Genomic DNA, 17,052 nt, shown 5'->3' with positions numbered 1-17,052 from the left:
GTGGATAGAAAAAAACAATTAGGCCCTCGTGTGGCTCTTATTATCTTTCATTTTTTTCTTCTATTTTATTTTCAACCACACAATCTTTCATAAAATAATATTACACGTAAATCGAAAAAAAATTCATTTGTTTTCAACAAAACATTTTTCAACACTATTCCAAACATTAAAATTTGGAAAAAATGAGGACCAAACGGTGGCTAGATTAATCAACTTAGTTGTATTAATAATCTTAAATCAATGTTATTTTATGAGGTGGTTTTATGAGGTGGGCAGCCAAGTGTGGCAAGAAGAGACTTGAGGGTAGGGATGGCAAAAGAAGAAGAAAAAAAAAGAACAGAAAAGAAGAGAGAAGAAAAAAAAAATCTCTTTAAATTTGATACCTGCGGATGGGAGGGGAATCACTTGCCTAATCGGGTAAACGAGACGAAAACTGTTCCTTTGAAACAGGTATGGAGTATAGGAAACATGAGCTATGTCTCTCCAATACTCTGTATTGATCAGGTGAAGCTATTTTCGTTTATAAGCTTCGCCCCTACACTGAGTCACGTGCTCGGCCTACTAAACCTTTATATAGAATGGAAGCTAGATGGTAAAAAAAATGTGAAATGCTACATTGAGCCCTATTTTGATATAGATATTTTAAAATTTAATTTTCTTTAAATTCATTTACAATTACACATTATTACGATAAAATAATTTTGTACTTGAATTCTTTACTTTTCAATATATTTTAACTATACTTTCTCTCCTTTTTTTTTTTTTTTTTTTAAATCAAACAAGTTCTGATAATCTATACCCAACATGATTATTTTTTTTTTAATTCACGTTTTTCAAAAAAAAAATCTATGTAATTAAAAAAAAAAGAAATGGAATATTAGAGATATTTTTGAAATGCTACAAGACGATATGTTCGTGTGCCCACAGAACCTCTAAAAATCTGTCTTCCCACTCGCTTCTCTAAACTTGACATTGAAAACCTAAACCTTCAAATCTGAAAGAAAACCTGGCGGATATACTTACGCTATACATACACACATAAGAAGCCAAATAATTTGAATTAAATGGCAACACTCACCAGCTGTAGCTTTAGATTGAACCCTCCGAGCAGGTTTAATTTCAGAGTGAAAATAAAAAATATTAACGCCAATTTTTGTTTGTGTGGAGCATCACTATCGAAGAGGCGGCGAATGATTTCGAAAGGGAATTGCACCAGGTTAAATTTAATTGTAAGGTCATGTTATAATGATAAGAATAATACCAGGAATGAAAATAATGCTACCAATGGTGAAGGAGAAAATAGAGACAATTCAAATTTGGCGACGATGAGCTCAGCTGATGAGAAGCCCGATGATAATTCTGAGAATTTGCCAACTTCTATATCGAACCGGGTGAGATTTTCCCTTTTTTTCCCATTCCTGAATTGTTTTTAATTTCTTATTTCCCTTTTGATTATGCTGGTTTGGGAATGATTAGAAATGTGATATTTTTAATTGCTATAAGGTTCAAACTGTTAGGGGTAATGTACAAACATGCGATTGTCCTTGTGTGCTTTGTTGGTTTTCTGAAAGAGTTGGAAACTGAGAAGCGAAAATAAAAAAGGGTGATGATGGGAGGGAGGTATTTGAGTGGGAAGTGTTCGTGGTGCTTCATTAGTTGAGTCTTGATCCAGGAGTTGTTAGCTCTGAAAACTAGAAATTGAAAAGAGGATTTATATGTGAGACACTATGGATTGTAGACGAGTTTCCCCTTTATTTGTTATTGTTGCCATAGTCACTGGTGTTACTGGATGAATTTGACGTGAATGATAGTAAAATGAAAAACGATCACTTGCATTTACTTTGTCAGAATTTTAAAGATAAAATGATGGCTTTGCTCGATGAATATATCATATGTTCTATTTGATCATCTTATAAGAGCATCTTCAATACATTATATGGATTGCTATCTAGGTGACATACAAGTTGAAAGACTTTCGGTCTACATGATATTGATATCTAGATACTTAAGTAGAAAATTAGTCTCCAATGGATCCACCTACAACCCAATAATACTATCTTTTATTTTCTTAAAACAATAATAAAATCACATCTAAGTGTATGTAGGAAATGAAAATTCTGCCTAGTCAGCATGTCTAACAAAATTGCTAAGTTTAGATGAAGCTCTTGATAATTTTTTTCCCCTTTGCCACGTCAGTTTGTTCTTAAGTGACAATTTCTTTTAGCAATCCATGGTTGTATTGGAGATTCTATGATAATTTCCAAGTAGACTCTTTTAAATTGATGGAACTTCTAGAGCTAATCACTGGATTTATTGGAAGAATTGACGTGAATGATATTTAAATTTGAAAACGATTACTTACATTTACTTCGCCTGAAATTTGAAGATAAAATGATGGCTTTGATCAATTAATATCTTTGTTTTCTCATACACTGATTATATTTTCTATCGGATCATCTTACAATTTCCATGTAGACTCTTCTAAATTGATGGAACTTCTAAGGCTAACAGTCACTGAGTTTTATTGAGTTAAATGTTTCAATGGCCATTGAACTTTGCACCATGTCACGACGAATTTCAAAAGTGTGTTATTAACCATTGAACTTTACTCCGTCATCATTCATTACACATCGGGTGGATGTCGTTTGAATTAATGTTGATGTGACTTGTTTAGCTAACTTCTTCCAAATGGTAAGAATTAGGGGTGGGCGCGGGTCGGTTCGGTTCGGTTCTAAAGAGAACCGAATCGAACCAAACTTTTCGGGTATCTAGTAAATGGAACCGTCGGGTCTAAATATAATTATAGAACCGTTCGGGTTCGGTTCGGTACTATAATTAAATTTTTTAATATTTATAACAACATTATATAAATACAACTAATGATACATTCAATGGTTTTGGAATGTCAGAAACTAGTAAACTACCTGTTCAAATGATCGTTACGATCAAAGTTTCGGTTGGCGGAGGTCACAGTTTCGATTGGAGGTGACGGTGTCGACCGACGATTGTATAGGTTTTGGAATATTAACGAGGTTGCGAAAGTGAGTGCGAGAGTCGAGACAACGTTATGTACTTTATTGTAGGTGTTTAGGGTTGTTTAGTGGATTTGATATTGTTTGGCTAAGAAATGAAACAATAAAATGGGTAATTGGGCCAAAAATTAAAAATTTAGAAATAAAACAAATTATTGAGCCAAAAATTTGGATTTAGAAATCGTTAATTTGTTAATTTGTTTAGAAAAAATTAAAATTAAAATAATTTGATTTACTCAATATAAAAAAAAATTAGAAAGATTTGGTTCTTATTCGACCAAGAACCGAACCGTACCCGTCGGTTCTCAATTCATATACCCGTTCGGGTATTTAATTTGACAAGAATCGTCGGGTTCGGTTTGATCGGTTCGGTTCGGGAGATTTGCCTAGCTCTAGTAAGAATTCCACCTACTCAACACCACGTCATAAATTAGTCAATCATACTAGAGATGGATCGGGGTATGCCTCAGTGCCCTTATGCACCCCCTTGCCTTATCAATTCTCTGAACTCCTCTTCAGTGCTCTTCAACGTCAATGGCAAACTAACCACAATTCCACACTGTACAATCTCCATGGGCCAGGGCTTCATCCTCCTTTCCAAACTAAATGCACAATACTATGGAAATTCCTTCAGTTCATCCAAGTCACCGTTATTTCCTTGTCAGAACACTCAAATTTAGGCTTGAAATTGTTCTCATGCTGAAAGTGAACAATCTGGGACACCTTAAAACCGGGTAGAATAAAGTAGGTTTATGCTGGTCTCTTGCACTGGAAATTAACATTCTGGGACATTTGTTTATCACCTTTCTAGACTTTTCTTTACGGGCTTTTAAATCATAGGATAGGAAATTGAAAACTTGGTTAAGGTCAATTGTAATGTCGGATTTTAGAATTTGGGGGCACATGCCAAAGATTCTGCCTAAATCCTTTTGATGGATGCGTTTGGACGGGAGGAAGGTGATAATTTCGATAATGGAATGCAAAGAAGTGGTGTGCCAAGACGGGTTTTGGGAGACTGCTTGACCAGAGTCCATGCCCATGATTTCGAGGTATAGGATTTTCTCCTTGAATTGAAGGAAGATGTTTGAAAGAGTTGGTGTATAAATTTGGGGGCACATGCCAAAGATTCTGCCTAAATCCTTGAATTGTTAGAAGATTGGATTGTAATTTGGAACCCGAGACTCCATATGGTGGTTTTTGAGCAGAGAAGCATGGTGAAAAACGAAATGGCGTCGCTGCAATTGACATGGTGGCTACGTCACTATAGAGTGGAGATTGTAAGGTGGAGGGGGTGAGTGAGGGGAAGAGGGTAATTTTTTGACGTGGCGATGACATGGTGTTGAGTAGGCCGGAGTCTAATTATTTGGAAGGAGTTAATGGGACATGTCATAATTCCATCCTCCACGTCAGCATTAATTCAATCGGCATCCACCCGGTGAATAATGGACAATGATGGAGTAAAGTTTAATGACTGGTGGGATGCTTTTGGAAGTTCGGTGAATAAGCCATGACATGGTGCAAAGTTCGGTGGCCATTGAAACATTTAACTCAGTTTTATTGGACCGAATTGACCTGAATGATAGTTATATTGAAAAGCAGTGACTTGCGCCAGAAATTGGAAGATAAAATGATGTCTCTGATCTTTCTTTCTTTCTTTTTTTTGTGTTCTCAGAATCCTACTATATCTTCTATTGGATCATCTCATAATAATTTCCAAGTAGACTCTTTTAAATTGATGGAACTTCTAGGGCCTGAAAAGGTTGATCCGGCTGATGTAAAGGCTATTAAGGAAAAGCTTTTTGGCTATTCTACCTTTTGGGTAACCAAAGAAGAGCAGTTTGGGGATCTAGGAGAGGGCATTCTTTTCCTTGGCAATCTTAGGGCAAAGAGGGAAGATGTTTTTGCCAAACTTCAAAGTCACCTAGCTGAAATAATGGGAGATAAGTACAACCTGTTCATGGTGGAGGAACCTAATGCTGAAGGACCAGATCCACGTGGTGGTCCTCGTGTCAGCTTTGGTATGCTACGGAAAGAGGTCTCAGAACCAGGTCCAACAACTCTTTGGCAGTATGTGATTGCTCTTCTGTTGTTTCTTCTTACCATTGGTTCCTCTGTGGAGCTAGGAATAGCATCTCAGGTATTCTTATTACCCCCAAGATATATATATATCTGTTGATGCCGCCATGTGTGAACTTGGTTTATATAATTATCGGTCATTAAGAATATTTCCATTGTAAACTACCTGAATTAGTTTATAATTTTTCACTAAGCAGATAAATAGACTTCCTCCAGAGGTGGTTAAATACTTCACAGATCCAAATGCCATTGAACCACCAGATATGCAGCTTCTATTACCATTTGTGGACTCTGCTTTGCCCCTTGCCTATGGTGTCTTGGGGGTTCAGCTATTTCACGTGAGTGGATTTTCTTTTGTTCTAGCTAATTGAACTTCTTTTAAGACAAAACCATGTCAGATAACAGAAATTATTGTCCAAGGCTTGATGTTTTTGTAGTTCGCTTCTTTTTTGGCTGTATGAAACTTGCAATCAGATATAACCTCTTGTTCTGCACGTAAAGACTTTCAATTTAAGAATGCTCATATATCTATTTATTAACTGCTTGCTTCGAGTAAATGAGAGAATGTTTTATGCTCTCTAATATTCTGCCTTTTGATATAATTTCTATATGGAGTTAATTTACTGCAGGAAGTTGGACATTTTCTGGCTGCATTTCCAAGGAAGGTGAAATTAAGCATTCCTTTCTTTATTCCAAACATTACCCTTGGAAGCTTTGGAGCAATTACTCAGGTGAAGCAAAGTTACGCATAGAGTTTTTTTTGTTTTTTGTTTTTTTTTTTTGTGACCCGCCAAATAGTTATTTGTTTCCATTATAATCCCGTCTTTATCTGGCTTATAGAAGTAATGGATCTCATATAAGCTGGTATTCTTGAAATCTTCATAATTAGTTATCATTTTATTTTGTCTTATCTGATTATCTATCTGCCAAGTACTCTGGATCAGCTCAATTGGAATGATAGCCTACAACTCAGGTTGCAACATACAGATGCATATTGGAGTGGAATTTCATATCCCTAACATTGTTTTAGAGTATAGAGTCTCAGAATTCTCTCTCTGTTATTCGACAGATATATTGATATATAGCGATGTATGATGGTCTTCATCTTTTTTTTTTTTTCGTTTAGTTGCTGTACGACTCGAATTTGCACCTTATGTTATTTTTGTTTAGTACTAGGAGGCGATTGACCTGATACATATTGCAAACTTGCAACTGAATTTAAGATGGTTATGTACTTGCCAGGGAAAAAACTCATCATACACCATCTGTATGTTTGTCAAACAATAACACAGCATCAACACAGGTTGGATTAAACAATTTTTGCACTCCTTAGCTTAAAATAGGTTTTATTTCCGTGGTTTAGAAATCAGCATTCTCATTACTAGTTCAAAGTCCTCTTACGTCTATCTTCTTTGCAAGAAACATTGCCTTTTTAGCTGCTTTTTACTAATGGCTTTGTATTACACTTAGGTACTCTGTCTAGTGAAACATTCTGCTATTCTTATAGGTGAATGATGCTACTGTACAATTGTATCCCGTGAATTTTGAGCCCCTGTGATGGTCATTATTTGGCAAAAGCAATGTTTTGAATAGTGAATTTTTTTAAGAATGTGTGGTTAAAAAATAAGGAAAAGTTTTGGGCTTACTTGCATAATATTTTATTGTGTGAATATATGGTTGAAATTGAGTATATAGAAAACTGAGTTTTGAAATGAATTCCATCAAAGAGGGACTGAGTGCATTCTTTGGTCCATGTTCAGATGTGAGGATAAACATATTCATCTGATTTCTATGCTGAACCCCATATGAAGAGCTGAAAAGTTATGTTCCTGTATTATGAAGACATGTACCTTCTCGAACCACATAACTAATGTTAATTTTATTCTAGTGGTCTTGTCATGGTTTCCCTCTGTACTGATTTCTAGAACATTATAAATCCTTAAATATATTTTTTTCTATCCAAGTACCACTACTAATTCATTCATGTTCTTTTCCTTTTCGCCTAAATAAGTTTTCTAAAACATTTTGCACTGCAATTTATATAGCATCTAAGTTTTTGACTATTCATCAATCGTTGACAATGTTCTCTACATTTTTTCCCCTTTGCCTCCTTTTGTAGTTCAAGTCCATTCTGCCTGATCGAAAAACAAAAGTAGATATTTCTTTGTCCGGACCATTTGCGGGTGCTTCATTGTCTTTATCTATGTTCACCATTGGCCTGCTGCTTTCATCAAATCCAGCAGTGGCAGGAGATTTAGTTCAGGTTCCTAGTTTGCTTTTTCAAGGCTCTTTGCTTCTTGGACTTATTAGTCGGGCTGCTCTTGGTTATACGTAAGTGTTCTCTAGTTTGCCTTTGTAATTTATCTGTGCTAACATGTTTCCATAAAACCCAAAGCTGTTCGGGATTAATAACTTTATATATCATTTTGGTCATATAGTGTAGATATCCTAGTCATCCCCTGTGTTCCTTCAATTTGGAAGTCACATTCCATATTAGAACGAAAAGATTTGTTATTTAAGTTTGTTGTCTATATGTACATAGTACATATGGTTGTCATGTCTTGCTTTTAAACCGACGTCATTATTCATTGAAATCATCTCATATTTAATTTCTTTTCAATCCTTAAATGGAAGTGATTTGATTCTTTGTTATGTACATTCACAGGGCAATGCACGCCGCAACAGTTTCAATTCATCCCCTTGTTATTGCTGGCTGGTGAAGCATCATTGTGGGAGTAGCTTTGTTATGTCTTTTCAATATTAATATGCTTACTGATAAGCTCTTTGCTTTTAGGTGTGGGTTAACGACGACAGCTTTTAATATGCTACCTATCGGATGTCTTGATGGTGGAAGAGCTATGCAGGTAGTATTACTGTTATGTCTTCTCAAGGTGCATAATGTAGATTGGACCTTTAACACTCGTTAAACTTAAAGATGTGGGGGCAACCTCAAATTTGTAAACGCTAAACTGAAAATAAATGATAGGCAAATCTAAATATAAAACTAGTTCAACTACAACTGGTAGAAATATCTGTTCAATTCTCCGCAATGTGGAAACAGAGATCCTTTTCCATATTTTATGTACCAAAAAGGTGTTGAGATGCTAATATTCATTTTTTCCTAAATAAATGTGAGTGGACCAGAACAACCACTTAAAATTGAAAACAGGAAAGGATAATTTAGCCCTCAAACAGGTTTGCCTCCAATCGTAGATATGATTCTGTACTCATTTGGCCTAAAGTTCGATCCTTATGAAATCGTAACATCTTGATGTCCTACTTATGGCCCTAATTTCATACAACTCACCATTGAATCTATAGTTCCATTGTTGATCAAATTGGATCATATGATTGTACTGTGTTACAATCCAGTTGCAATTTTCACATTTATGGTCTACATTGTTTTTTTCTTTCTTTTGCTTATAATTGCTACCCTATTTCGAACTTCTTGAAAACAGCTGTTTGTGAATGAAAAAGTCCTCCAGCCAAAGTGAAACTTTGATAATTTTTGAAAACTTCAAATATTGCCATTAAGGTCTTAGTAGGTTTTTTCACACCATTACAAACATATTGATCAGATAGCTCTTCAATTATGTTTTAGTTTCATTTTCTAGCTTTGCATGTGCATGCATTTTTAATTTTATAAGGAACCAGTTGTGCACATTCAAACCATGATGTGGTTACAAACTATTATTTCTTATATTCTTCAACAGGGAGCATTTGGGAAAAGTGCCTTGATTGCTTCTGGTTTGGCCACTTACACATTGCTGGGATTAGGAGTGGTATGATTTGTCTTCAAGTCCATCTTTTATGAAGTTCATTTTTCGTTTTAGTATATCTTGGATATTAAATATATGGTTTTACAGTTGTGGTAGATAAGAACAGAATATATTGAAAGATATCTCTTCCACTACTAAAGCTTCCATTACTCTTTATTCCTTCCTTTATCATTTCTGGTGGTTGCCTTTTTCTTTCATTCTATCTTTTCTTTTTATGAAGGATAGGTTTTCTTTATTTTTAGGTGGTTGGGTTCCAAATGTTCGATACTATTGTTGCGGGGCATGTTGCCAAATGCTTTGTTTTGAACTTCCCTGTTGAAGATTTACCTACCTTCGATTTACTTTTTCAGAAATGATTTTATTCCTGAAGGTTTCCTGTTTGTTACTGTCAGCTAGGTGGGCCCTTATCACTTCCTTGGGGATTGTACGTGCTTATATGTCAGGTAAGCAAACCTTTAGATGCACAACACGAAATGAAGAAAATAAAAACGGCACTGGAGTTATGATTTTCATTTTGTGCCGATAAGTGTCATCTTATAACTATTATGTGTACCATATGCAGAGGACTCCCGAGAAACCATGTTTGAACGATGTAACGGAAGTTGGCACTTGGCGTAAAACGATTCTTACAATAGCAATTATCCTTGTAGTAATGACACTCCTTCCAGTGTGGGATGAACTTGCAGAAGAGTTGGGTATAGGTCTTGTAACCACGTTTTGATTCAATACTTGAGCTGGAAATCCAATTTTGATGTTGAATGAGATGAAAATAGCTATTTTTGCCACTTTCAAGTGGATCGTTTCATACTATCTGATCAGAAATTCGTCGACTTTTTATCTTTATCGTTTGTGTGTGTATATAATGAGCTGCTAGTTCATATGCACATCAATTGTTTAACTATTTTCGCACCTTTGATGAATGCATACTGTTCAATCCCAGTATGTTATGTACTTGATCTTGGTAAACTCGAATGAATAACTTTAAGTATAACTTCAAATGATCTGGTTTAGATGAGAAATCAGTTTTGTTGCCCGCTCATAATATTTCATTCTCTATACGAATTAAGTGAAGAAATTATAAATCCTTGTTTAATGACTATTCATGTTTGCTCATTTCAATGTGTCCCTAAACTTTAAAGTAACTTAAAGTTAATAAATGGTTTGAATTGCTCAAAAGCAAGTTCAAGACCATAAAGTAATTATGATTGTGTACTCTAATCGAATCTAGACTGCTTATAATCAACCGTTTATGTGTCAATTAAATGACATTAAATAATTGGACTTCTTGAATGAAATGATAAGTCCTACTTAAGATATTCAATCACTTAATTGACATCTAAATTGTTGCGGTAAGCTTGAATAGCCTTATTTTGCTTAGGGTCCATTTGACAAGGCTTTACTTTTTGTAAAGAGCGCCATAGGCTAATTTTCATTAGAAACTCTTCTAGTGAAATGAAATGATTTTAGAAGATTATTAAAGCATGTTCAAAAGTAGATTATTTATATCAAAAGTAACTTCCAACTTTTCAAATGTCTTGCCAAATAGCCCTTAATCAGTTAGTGACAGCTGTTATTTGTGGAAATGAAGTCATGGGAAGTGGATTAAAATTCCAACACCATCCAACCTCGAGAATAATGAATATGCCAGGGTAAAACAATGAATAATTTTGATTACATTTGGGAACACACAAAATATTTATTTTTAAACAGGTAATTTTCCAGCAATCAGGGTAACTATGGTACCATTCACTTCTTGAATAAAACGAGTGTATGATTTGCTAAACAATGAATTTAAGAGCGTAGAGTAGGGCCTGCCGTGCAGCAAGCAAGAAATGAAATTCTTAAGGCAAACCTGCTATTGTGTATAGTATACAACTTCACTTAGACTCCATTTAGGTCTTTTCAAGATCTCATAGCCAGATTGTCCTGAAGTTCTAAGGGACGCATCTTGATAGAAACAGAAAATAACGTTCTCTCAACAGTAAGGTTTTAAAAGAATCCAAAAGAAGACTTACGCCTGAGTCATTGATGAACAATTTGATGTCTTGAGGCAAGCTCATGGCAACTGATTTCTGAAATAGGATGAATATGAACATCACTTCTCTTTTCTTGTTGAATGACAACCAGCACTAGAATGAAACAAGCTGTACCTTATGAACATTAACAATATAATCTTATGATTCTTAAGACATAAAAAAGTCTCATTTCAACATTGTAAAATAGAAATTAGATCTATCCTTCTTTTATTCTCTTTAATTACTTTTATCTCGACTTCTGTGTTAGTGTTTTTCCATACTTACGGGATAATCAGCAAAGCCAACTAGTAAGCCACTAGTGAGCAGAAAGTGCATTATGAAATACTTTCTCAGCTTCCACTCGTATGCACAATAGATTTGTTCTTATCTCCCTGCAAAGTCTGCCTTCGACTAGGCCTACAGGCAACCACAATTTGGGTTCCACATCAACGGCATACAAAAGCGTTGTTTGCAAATCCTGGCCAACGATAGAACCACTTTGCTCACTTTCCATATTGCATTCCACCCCCTGAAAAACGAAAAAGTTTTTAGACTGCTACAAATCATAAGAGTTACTTGGAGCAACCAAAACAGAATACTGAACTTGGAGAGCACTAAACTATCTAAATTATTTAATTTTTTTGCACATGCTCATATTTTTGAACTGCACTTATGATTTAACGTAAATAATAAAATTGTGTGAACTTCTTTCCATAACTAGAGACTTGAACTGAAGACCTCTTAGTCTTACAACTAGCAAAAATAACTCCAGATTCCAATTGATGTACAACTCCCAAAACGAACTCTATTTAACAAGCATATTGTAATTTAGGTATACAGATTAAAAAGAATAGACAAAAAAAGTTCGTCTATTTGGTATCAAATGATCCACTAACAGCATCATATGTCACTTTCCCTCCTGTCTAAAATCCTAGGATCAGCAACTTCTTTTCGTGCATGTTCTTCGTTTTACTTTTCCGCTGGTAGCCTACTTCTCCACATAACAGTACATGTGTGGAAGTACTCTTTGACATCTGATCATAATGCATTAGCAGCACTCCGTTGCATTATAACTTTTGGTTAGATAGTCTCGATGGAAGAAAATTTCTGTTCCAAATTCAGTTAATTAAAGTCTAAAAGCCCCCCTTAAATTTCCTTGAAACTAAAATTTTGATCAATTGGGAGATGAAGTCTTGAATCTTCAGTCCATGAAATTAAGGTAGCTCTGCCCAACTCACAAGAAATTGGAAGCTGAAAATTCTTAAGAGAGAAGGAAAGTCCTCCTGCCATCTGAAAGATTAAATTATAGTTTAAGGGTCCAGTAAAATCTTCAAATATTTTCATCATCCCCCAAATTTATTGTCCTCACCCAGTGATTTTTCATAGTTGCATTTTACATATTATATGACAATAACTGTAACCACAGAGTCCTCATAAGAGAAATGCAAATCTAGAAGTCACATGTAAAAGTTGAAAAAGGAAGAAACATACCTGTTCAACAGACCATTTTCCTTCAAACAGTTGAAAATCGCCCTCGATCATCTTGAACTCAATATCACGCTTCTGGCCATTGGGAAGAGTCTGAAGGTCTTTCTCATAACAATCAATAACACCTTTGGCATTGAATTTGAGTCCAAATGCCAAATTCTGCTGCCCAATCTGTTCGTGCATGATAAGGATAGAAGTTAAGAAAACAGGGAGTGGACAAGATTGCTGATAGAAGCAGGCTATTTTGTGTATTTGGAAAACAATATCTATAATAATTAAAATAGCATATTTTTTGACTTTCATCTCCAAGGAAATTATTTAGTGCATAAACAACTTATAGATGCATAAGCAATAACAACTGTGACACCAAATACTGATGTAATGACCTGAGCGATGCAAAATGAGGGTGATGGAGTATTTGTGTGAGACATTTGCAAAAAGAAAATGTACTTACAAATTGGTAGAATCAAATCGACAGAATGCCCCTAATTTGTTTAAGAATGAATAATGGTGTGAAGAGATATAAATTAGCACAAGACCTGAAAGAGACGGGCAAAATTATCGCTCTTCTCAAGCAAGCGGCTGACAGCAAGGCCAGGAATAAAGTCAGCCAATCTCTCGTAATCTGTCAAGATGTCCCAGACAGTTTCCAGGCTGGCCTCCACGTTTACCTTTGATTGTATTTTCCGGCTATTATTGCCTGTCTTTTCTATCTTTATCTCAATGCTGTCATCCCAACTTTCAGGCTCAACAGAGACTTCATAAGCATCCTGGTCATCTTCATTGTCATTATTGTCAGTATCTGGACTGCTTCCTGAATTACGGCCAACATAGGACCTCAAATTGAAGAGGTTGTAACTTGAAGATTTTAAAATAGGATTTCTTATTAGTTTTGGGCATGATAAAGAATAGGACTGAACACCGTTAGCCCCAAAGCCAATGCGTTCTAATAAGAAGGCTGGAAGAGGAAAAGAGGAGGCATACCCCTCCAGCGTGATGGGAAAGCCTAACATTTGAATTTTCTTCTCATTCCACCAAGGCTATTAATATAATGATTGCCTCTCCCAAACAAATCAATACTTGAAATCAGTATGGTATTTCGCCACACCTGACTGCAGAATATTAAAATTCAGTCACCTTTAACAGTTAGCTTGTAATTATAACCAGAGTAACATTCAAATTCTGAAACCTTTCATAAACAGAGTTTGATGAAATAGAATGATCGTGTGTGAACTAAAAAGAAAAAGAAAAAGATTTGCCGTCACGTGTTAGTTCCTTTAACCTTGAAATTTTAAGTTACACCATTTATTCAGATTTAGATCCCACCAAAGTTAACCATTTCACAAGCGATTTTGAGTATTTTTGTTAGGGATGTTTAAATCTAACCTTTAATCATCAAAAGAAAAAAAGCTACGTAGAGTTTGCCTCAATCTTCTCAACTGTGCCTTGTTATGCATTGGATTTGTCTCCAAATTTAACAATATATAGATCCTTGTTCAAAACATCATATCACGCATGATCAAACAGTTTATAACTGACTCGTGACAATCCTTTTTACCTTGACGACTCATGATTGTGTTAAAATAAAGCTAGTCTAAGGCTGGCTCATTAATAAGAAAGCCAAGCTTGCACTTGACTCGGAGCTTGCAAGCAATCAAGTCAAGATTGATAAAAATTCAATAAATCCATTTGCTCCTCTATTCAAATTTTCACCAAATACATACTGTTTTTCCAATGGAAACCTAGCTTAATTTGTATTTCATGCTTAATTAGGTGTCAAAAGTGGTGTAGCGCTTCACGACACATGTAAGTTTCATTGTTCATGCATACATGTCAAGTAGAGCTCTTTGATGAGTGTATTGCACTCATTCTTTTGAAGTCATTTAATCTTGATGTTTAATTTATTTCTACGAGTTTTGGAATGTCTTGAATTGTGTTTTCGTGTTGTTTTATAGGTTAGGTGCATTGGTTTGAATTATGTAAAACTTGGAAAAGAGAGTGATGTTGGCATGAATCAAGGAGAAGTTGATGTTAATTAGTTGAAACTCGATGGTTGGAAGCTAAATTAAAAAAAAAAAAAGAAAAAAAAAAGGGTGAATAACTATAAAAAATGGTGAAATTCAATGTTTGAGGACTCAATTGCAACTTTTCAATATTTGATTCGGATCATAAAACAATAATTGACTATATCTAGGAGTCAATCGAATGCGATTAGAAGCCAATGAATGAGTGAAATATGATCAAAATATTTTCACAAATCAATTTTCTACCGCACAAGTATGTTCCGGATTTTTAATCGGAGATTGAGACTCATTTTTTACATAATAATTGTTCAAATTGGAAAAAGCTATCTAAAGTAAAGTTGTAGCCCTTTCAGTTATCTTTCAAAGCAATTTGAATTGCCTAATTCGAATATCGAAAGAAAAAGTTATGATAAAAATACCGACAGATGTTCGGTGCTGATTTTCTTTCTAAAAGTAGACGTCATGATGCCACTTTAGTGCTGCCCCAACGCCACAGCAACACAGCGCAGCGCCATGCATGTGGAGCCGCTGGGCGAGAGGAAGAGTTTTGAATTTTTTTGACTCTTTTTAACGTTAATCCGATTCCAACTTCTCTTCGGAGTTCAAGATGAGATAAATACCAATTGAGAGAACTATCATAGAATAACACAACCTAAATTTTTTAGGTTTCGAAAGAAAGTATAGAATCTTTGAAGCACGTCCTACATAAGAACCACAAACTTGATAATTTCTAGATTTTAATTCGAAATAGAGATATTGCAATTGAAATATGAGAATAATTTTTACTATGCACCCGAGAGAGGGATTAGAATTAAATTAGGGTTCTTGTTTATAAACTTGGGAAAATTGATTAGAAATAATTATATAATTGAAAATCAGGTAAAATCATAACCCTGGGCTATCTTATCTTGATAAATTGCATTTATTTGTTGAATTCGTCACCATATTCATCATGTTAACTTAGTTAAACCATTGATTCCAAATTTAATTCATTAAAATAAGAGCTACATAAATATAGTATTTGGTAGAAACTAAATATAAATCCCAGCGAGTTCAACATCTGAATTCTGTTATTATATTACAAAACTTGACACTGTCATGACACTCTTAATGAACACTGGTATATAGCTGGGGCAAAAAATAGAAATGTAGTTTGAACTGCAACCTAATTTTTTGTAAGATTGAAATCACGTTGAGTAATTAACCAAGTTCGACCAGAATACAATTTTACTGAGTGAAAAACAAATAGGGTGCTAATTCTCCAACAATATCCACCATTGTTGTATATCATCGCCAAGACACAAATTTACAGCACAGACTCTTTAAGCACTTTCAGTTTCTCTAATATTATATTTATTGATGCATAAAACAGCCACATAATTTACACTTATCCATTATAATTTTATTGCAGAATCTTGAACAATTGCCAATAAATATCTACATATAACAAAAAAGCAGGAATTTCAGAATGATCGAATCTCACCCAATTTCGGTTCCTATTTAACCCATTTTGATTACAGTATAGAACAAAAGGCAATAAATTGGAGGTAAAACCTAAGCAAATAAAACGGAGACAATCTGGTAATTACCTGTAGATCGATGGGAAGAGTCGACGAGTGGATTATACCGGTGAAGAAATTTAAGCCTCAGAATGCGCACTGAACAAAAAACGCACGTACATTATTTAGCATATTTTAAAATGGGTAAATTTCATAGTTAGTCCCCAATCTTTGTCGAAAGTTTCGATCTTGTGAAAGTTTAATAGAATGGAACAGGAAAGATTATTATTATTATTATTATTATTTTTTTAAATCCCAAAAGTTGCGATCTTGTCGAAATATCCACATGACACAAAAGATTTTATTAGAATGGGAAATAGGGTTTACAATTGGAAAATCAATTTCTCTAATCTTTGAAGATGTGTCATGATTGACTATGGAGAAGTTGTCTTTGATTACTAATCTCTAGATTTCTCCCATCACATCCTTTAAAGATTCAAGGTTTGCAAACAAATACAACTTACATAGTAGAGCTAAACAATAAAATCGTCAAATCACAAAATCGAATCAAAATTGCTTTTTTTTTCCTTAAATCTTTAGTTTGGTCCACATAAAATCTTAAAACGTTTTGATTTTGAACCGAATCAAACACTTCAAAGTGATTTGGCTTAGGTTTCAATATTCAAAAATTTTGGTCAATGTCAATTTTGGGGTCAACTAACGGTTTTGATGGTCAAACTAACGGCTTTTGTCAATTTGGACTCCGAATGTGAATTTTTTGAAGGTTTGGTAACTCCGGTGGCACAAACTAAATGTTTGGGCAAAATCTGCTAATAAACGAAAAGTTTGGTACCTCACCTGCAATTTTCCCTATATATAGCATACATCTCTCTCTCTATAAAATTCCCAACCACCCATACCATAAAAATCCCCAACAACTGTTCAGAACTTTATTTTGATTTTCATAACATTTATATAATTTCAAAAATTGTAGATCTATTTCGGAGCTTCATGGATCTTCATGTTTTATAAATACAATGTTATAACTGTTGATCTGCATGGTGTTTTATATATACATCAATCATGATCAAATCTATTTACAAACACATATTTACAAGCGATTGTGCTATCAATTGGTG

General features: G+C 34.6%; 2 protein-coding genes across 6 annotated transcripts; one reads left to right on the top strand and one right to left on the bottom strand.

Annotated features, from left to right (window-relative positions):
• Positions 1–938: 938 nt before the first annotated feature.
• Positions 939–9,838, top strand: LOC111389791 (probable zinc metalloprotease EGY1, chloroplastic). Its single transcript, XM_023014760.1, has 10 exons — positions 939–1,391; positions 4,705–5,169; positions 5,306–5,446; positions 5,738–5,839; positions 7,228–7,439; positions 7,774–7,824; positions 7,903–7,972; positions 8,822–8,890; positions 9,280–9,330; positions 9,450–9,838. The coding sequence occupies exons 1-10, from the start codon at positions 1,065–1,067 to the stop codon at positions 9,606–9,608; spliced, it is 1,647 nt and encodes a 548-aa protein (XP_022870528.1). The 5' UTR covers positions 939–1,064; the 3' UTR covers positions 9,609–9,838.
• A 699-nt stretch (positions 9,839–10,537) lies between these two features.
• On the bottom strand, positions 10,538–16,134 carry LOC111389794. Of its 5 annotated transcripts, XM_023014768.1 has the most exons (6): positions 16,004–16,134; positions 13,375–13,502; positions 12,930–13,248; positions 12,394–12,561; positions 11,188–11,431; positions 10,538–10,959 (listed from the first exon to the last, which is right to left on the bottom strand). In XM_023014768.1, exons 2-5 carry the CDS (start codon positions 13,401–13,403, stop codon positions 11,219–11,221), a joined length of 729 nt encoding a protein of 242 aa, XP_022870536.1. In that variant the 5' UTR covers positions 13,404–13,502; positions 16,004–16,134; the 3' UTR covers positions 10,538–10,959; positions 11,188–11,218. The 5 variants fall into 5 exon arrangements, with proteins under 5 accessions (XP_022870536.1, XP_022870532.1, XP_022870533.1 ...); XM_023014764.1 differs by having other exon boundaries at positions 12,930–13,502; XM_023014765.1 differs by having other exon boundaries at positions 10,602–11,037; positions 12,930–13,502.
• Between the last annotated feature and the right edge of the window lie 918 nt (positions 16,135–17,052).

This window comes from Olea europaea, unplaced genomic scaffold (assembly GCF_002742605.1).
Source record: "Olea europaea var. sylvestris unplaced genomic scaffold, O_europaea_v1 scaffold622, whole genome shotgun sequence".
NCBI lineage: Eukaryota > Viridiplantae > Streptophyta > Magnoliopsida > Lamiales > Oleaceae > Olea > Olea europaea.
Note: the sequence above shows the minus strand (reverse complement) of the source record. Positions and strands in the feature narration are given on the sequence as shown.

What these genes read in the sequence shown, in the direction of transcription:
- LOC111389791 (XM_023014760.1), top strand. Translation starts at nt 1,065, where the DNA reads ATGGCAACACTCACCAGCTGTAGCTTTAGATTGAACCCTCCGAGCAGG. An exon ending in CCCCTTGTTATTGCTGGCTG is followed by an intron (nt 7,825 to 7,902) that starts GTGAAGCATCAT and finishes CTTTGCTTTTAG; the next exon opens with GTGTGGGTTAACGACGACAG. An exon ending in ATGGTGGAAGAGCTATGCAG is followed by an intron (nt 7,973 to 8,821) that starts GTAGTATTACTG and finishes ATTCTTCAACAG; the next exon opens with GGAGCATTTGGGAAAAGTGC.
- LOC111389794 (XM_023014764.1), bottom strand. Translation starts at nt 13,403, where the DNA reads ATGTTAGGCTTTCCCATCACGCTGGAGGGGTATGCCTCCTCTTTTCCT. An exon ending in ATTTTGCCCGTCTCTTTCAG is followed by an intron (nt 12,562 to 12,929) that starts GTCTTGTGCTAA and finishes ATGCACGAACAG; the next exon opens with ATTGGGCAGCAGAATTTGGC. An exon ending in GAAAATGGTCTGTTGAACAG is followed by an intron (nt 11,432 to 12,393) that starts GTATGTTTCTTC and finishes TTCGTTTTTCAG; the next exon opens with GGGGTGGAATGCAATATGGA.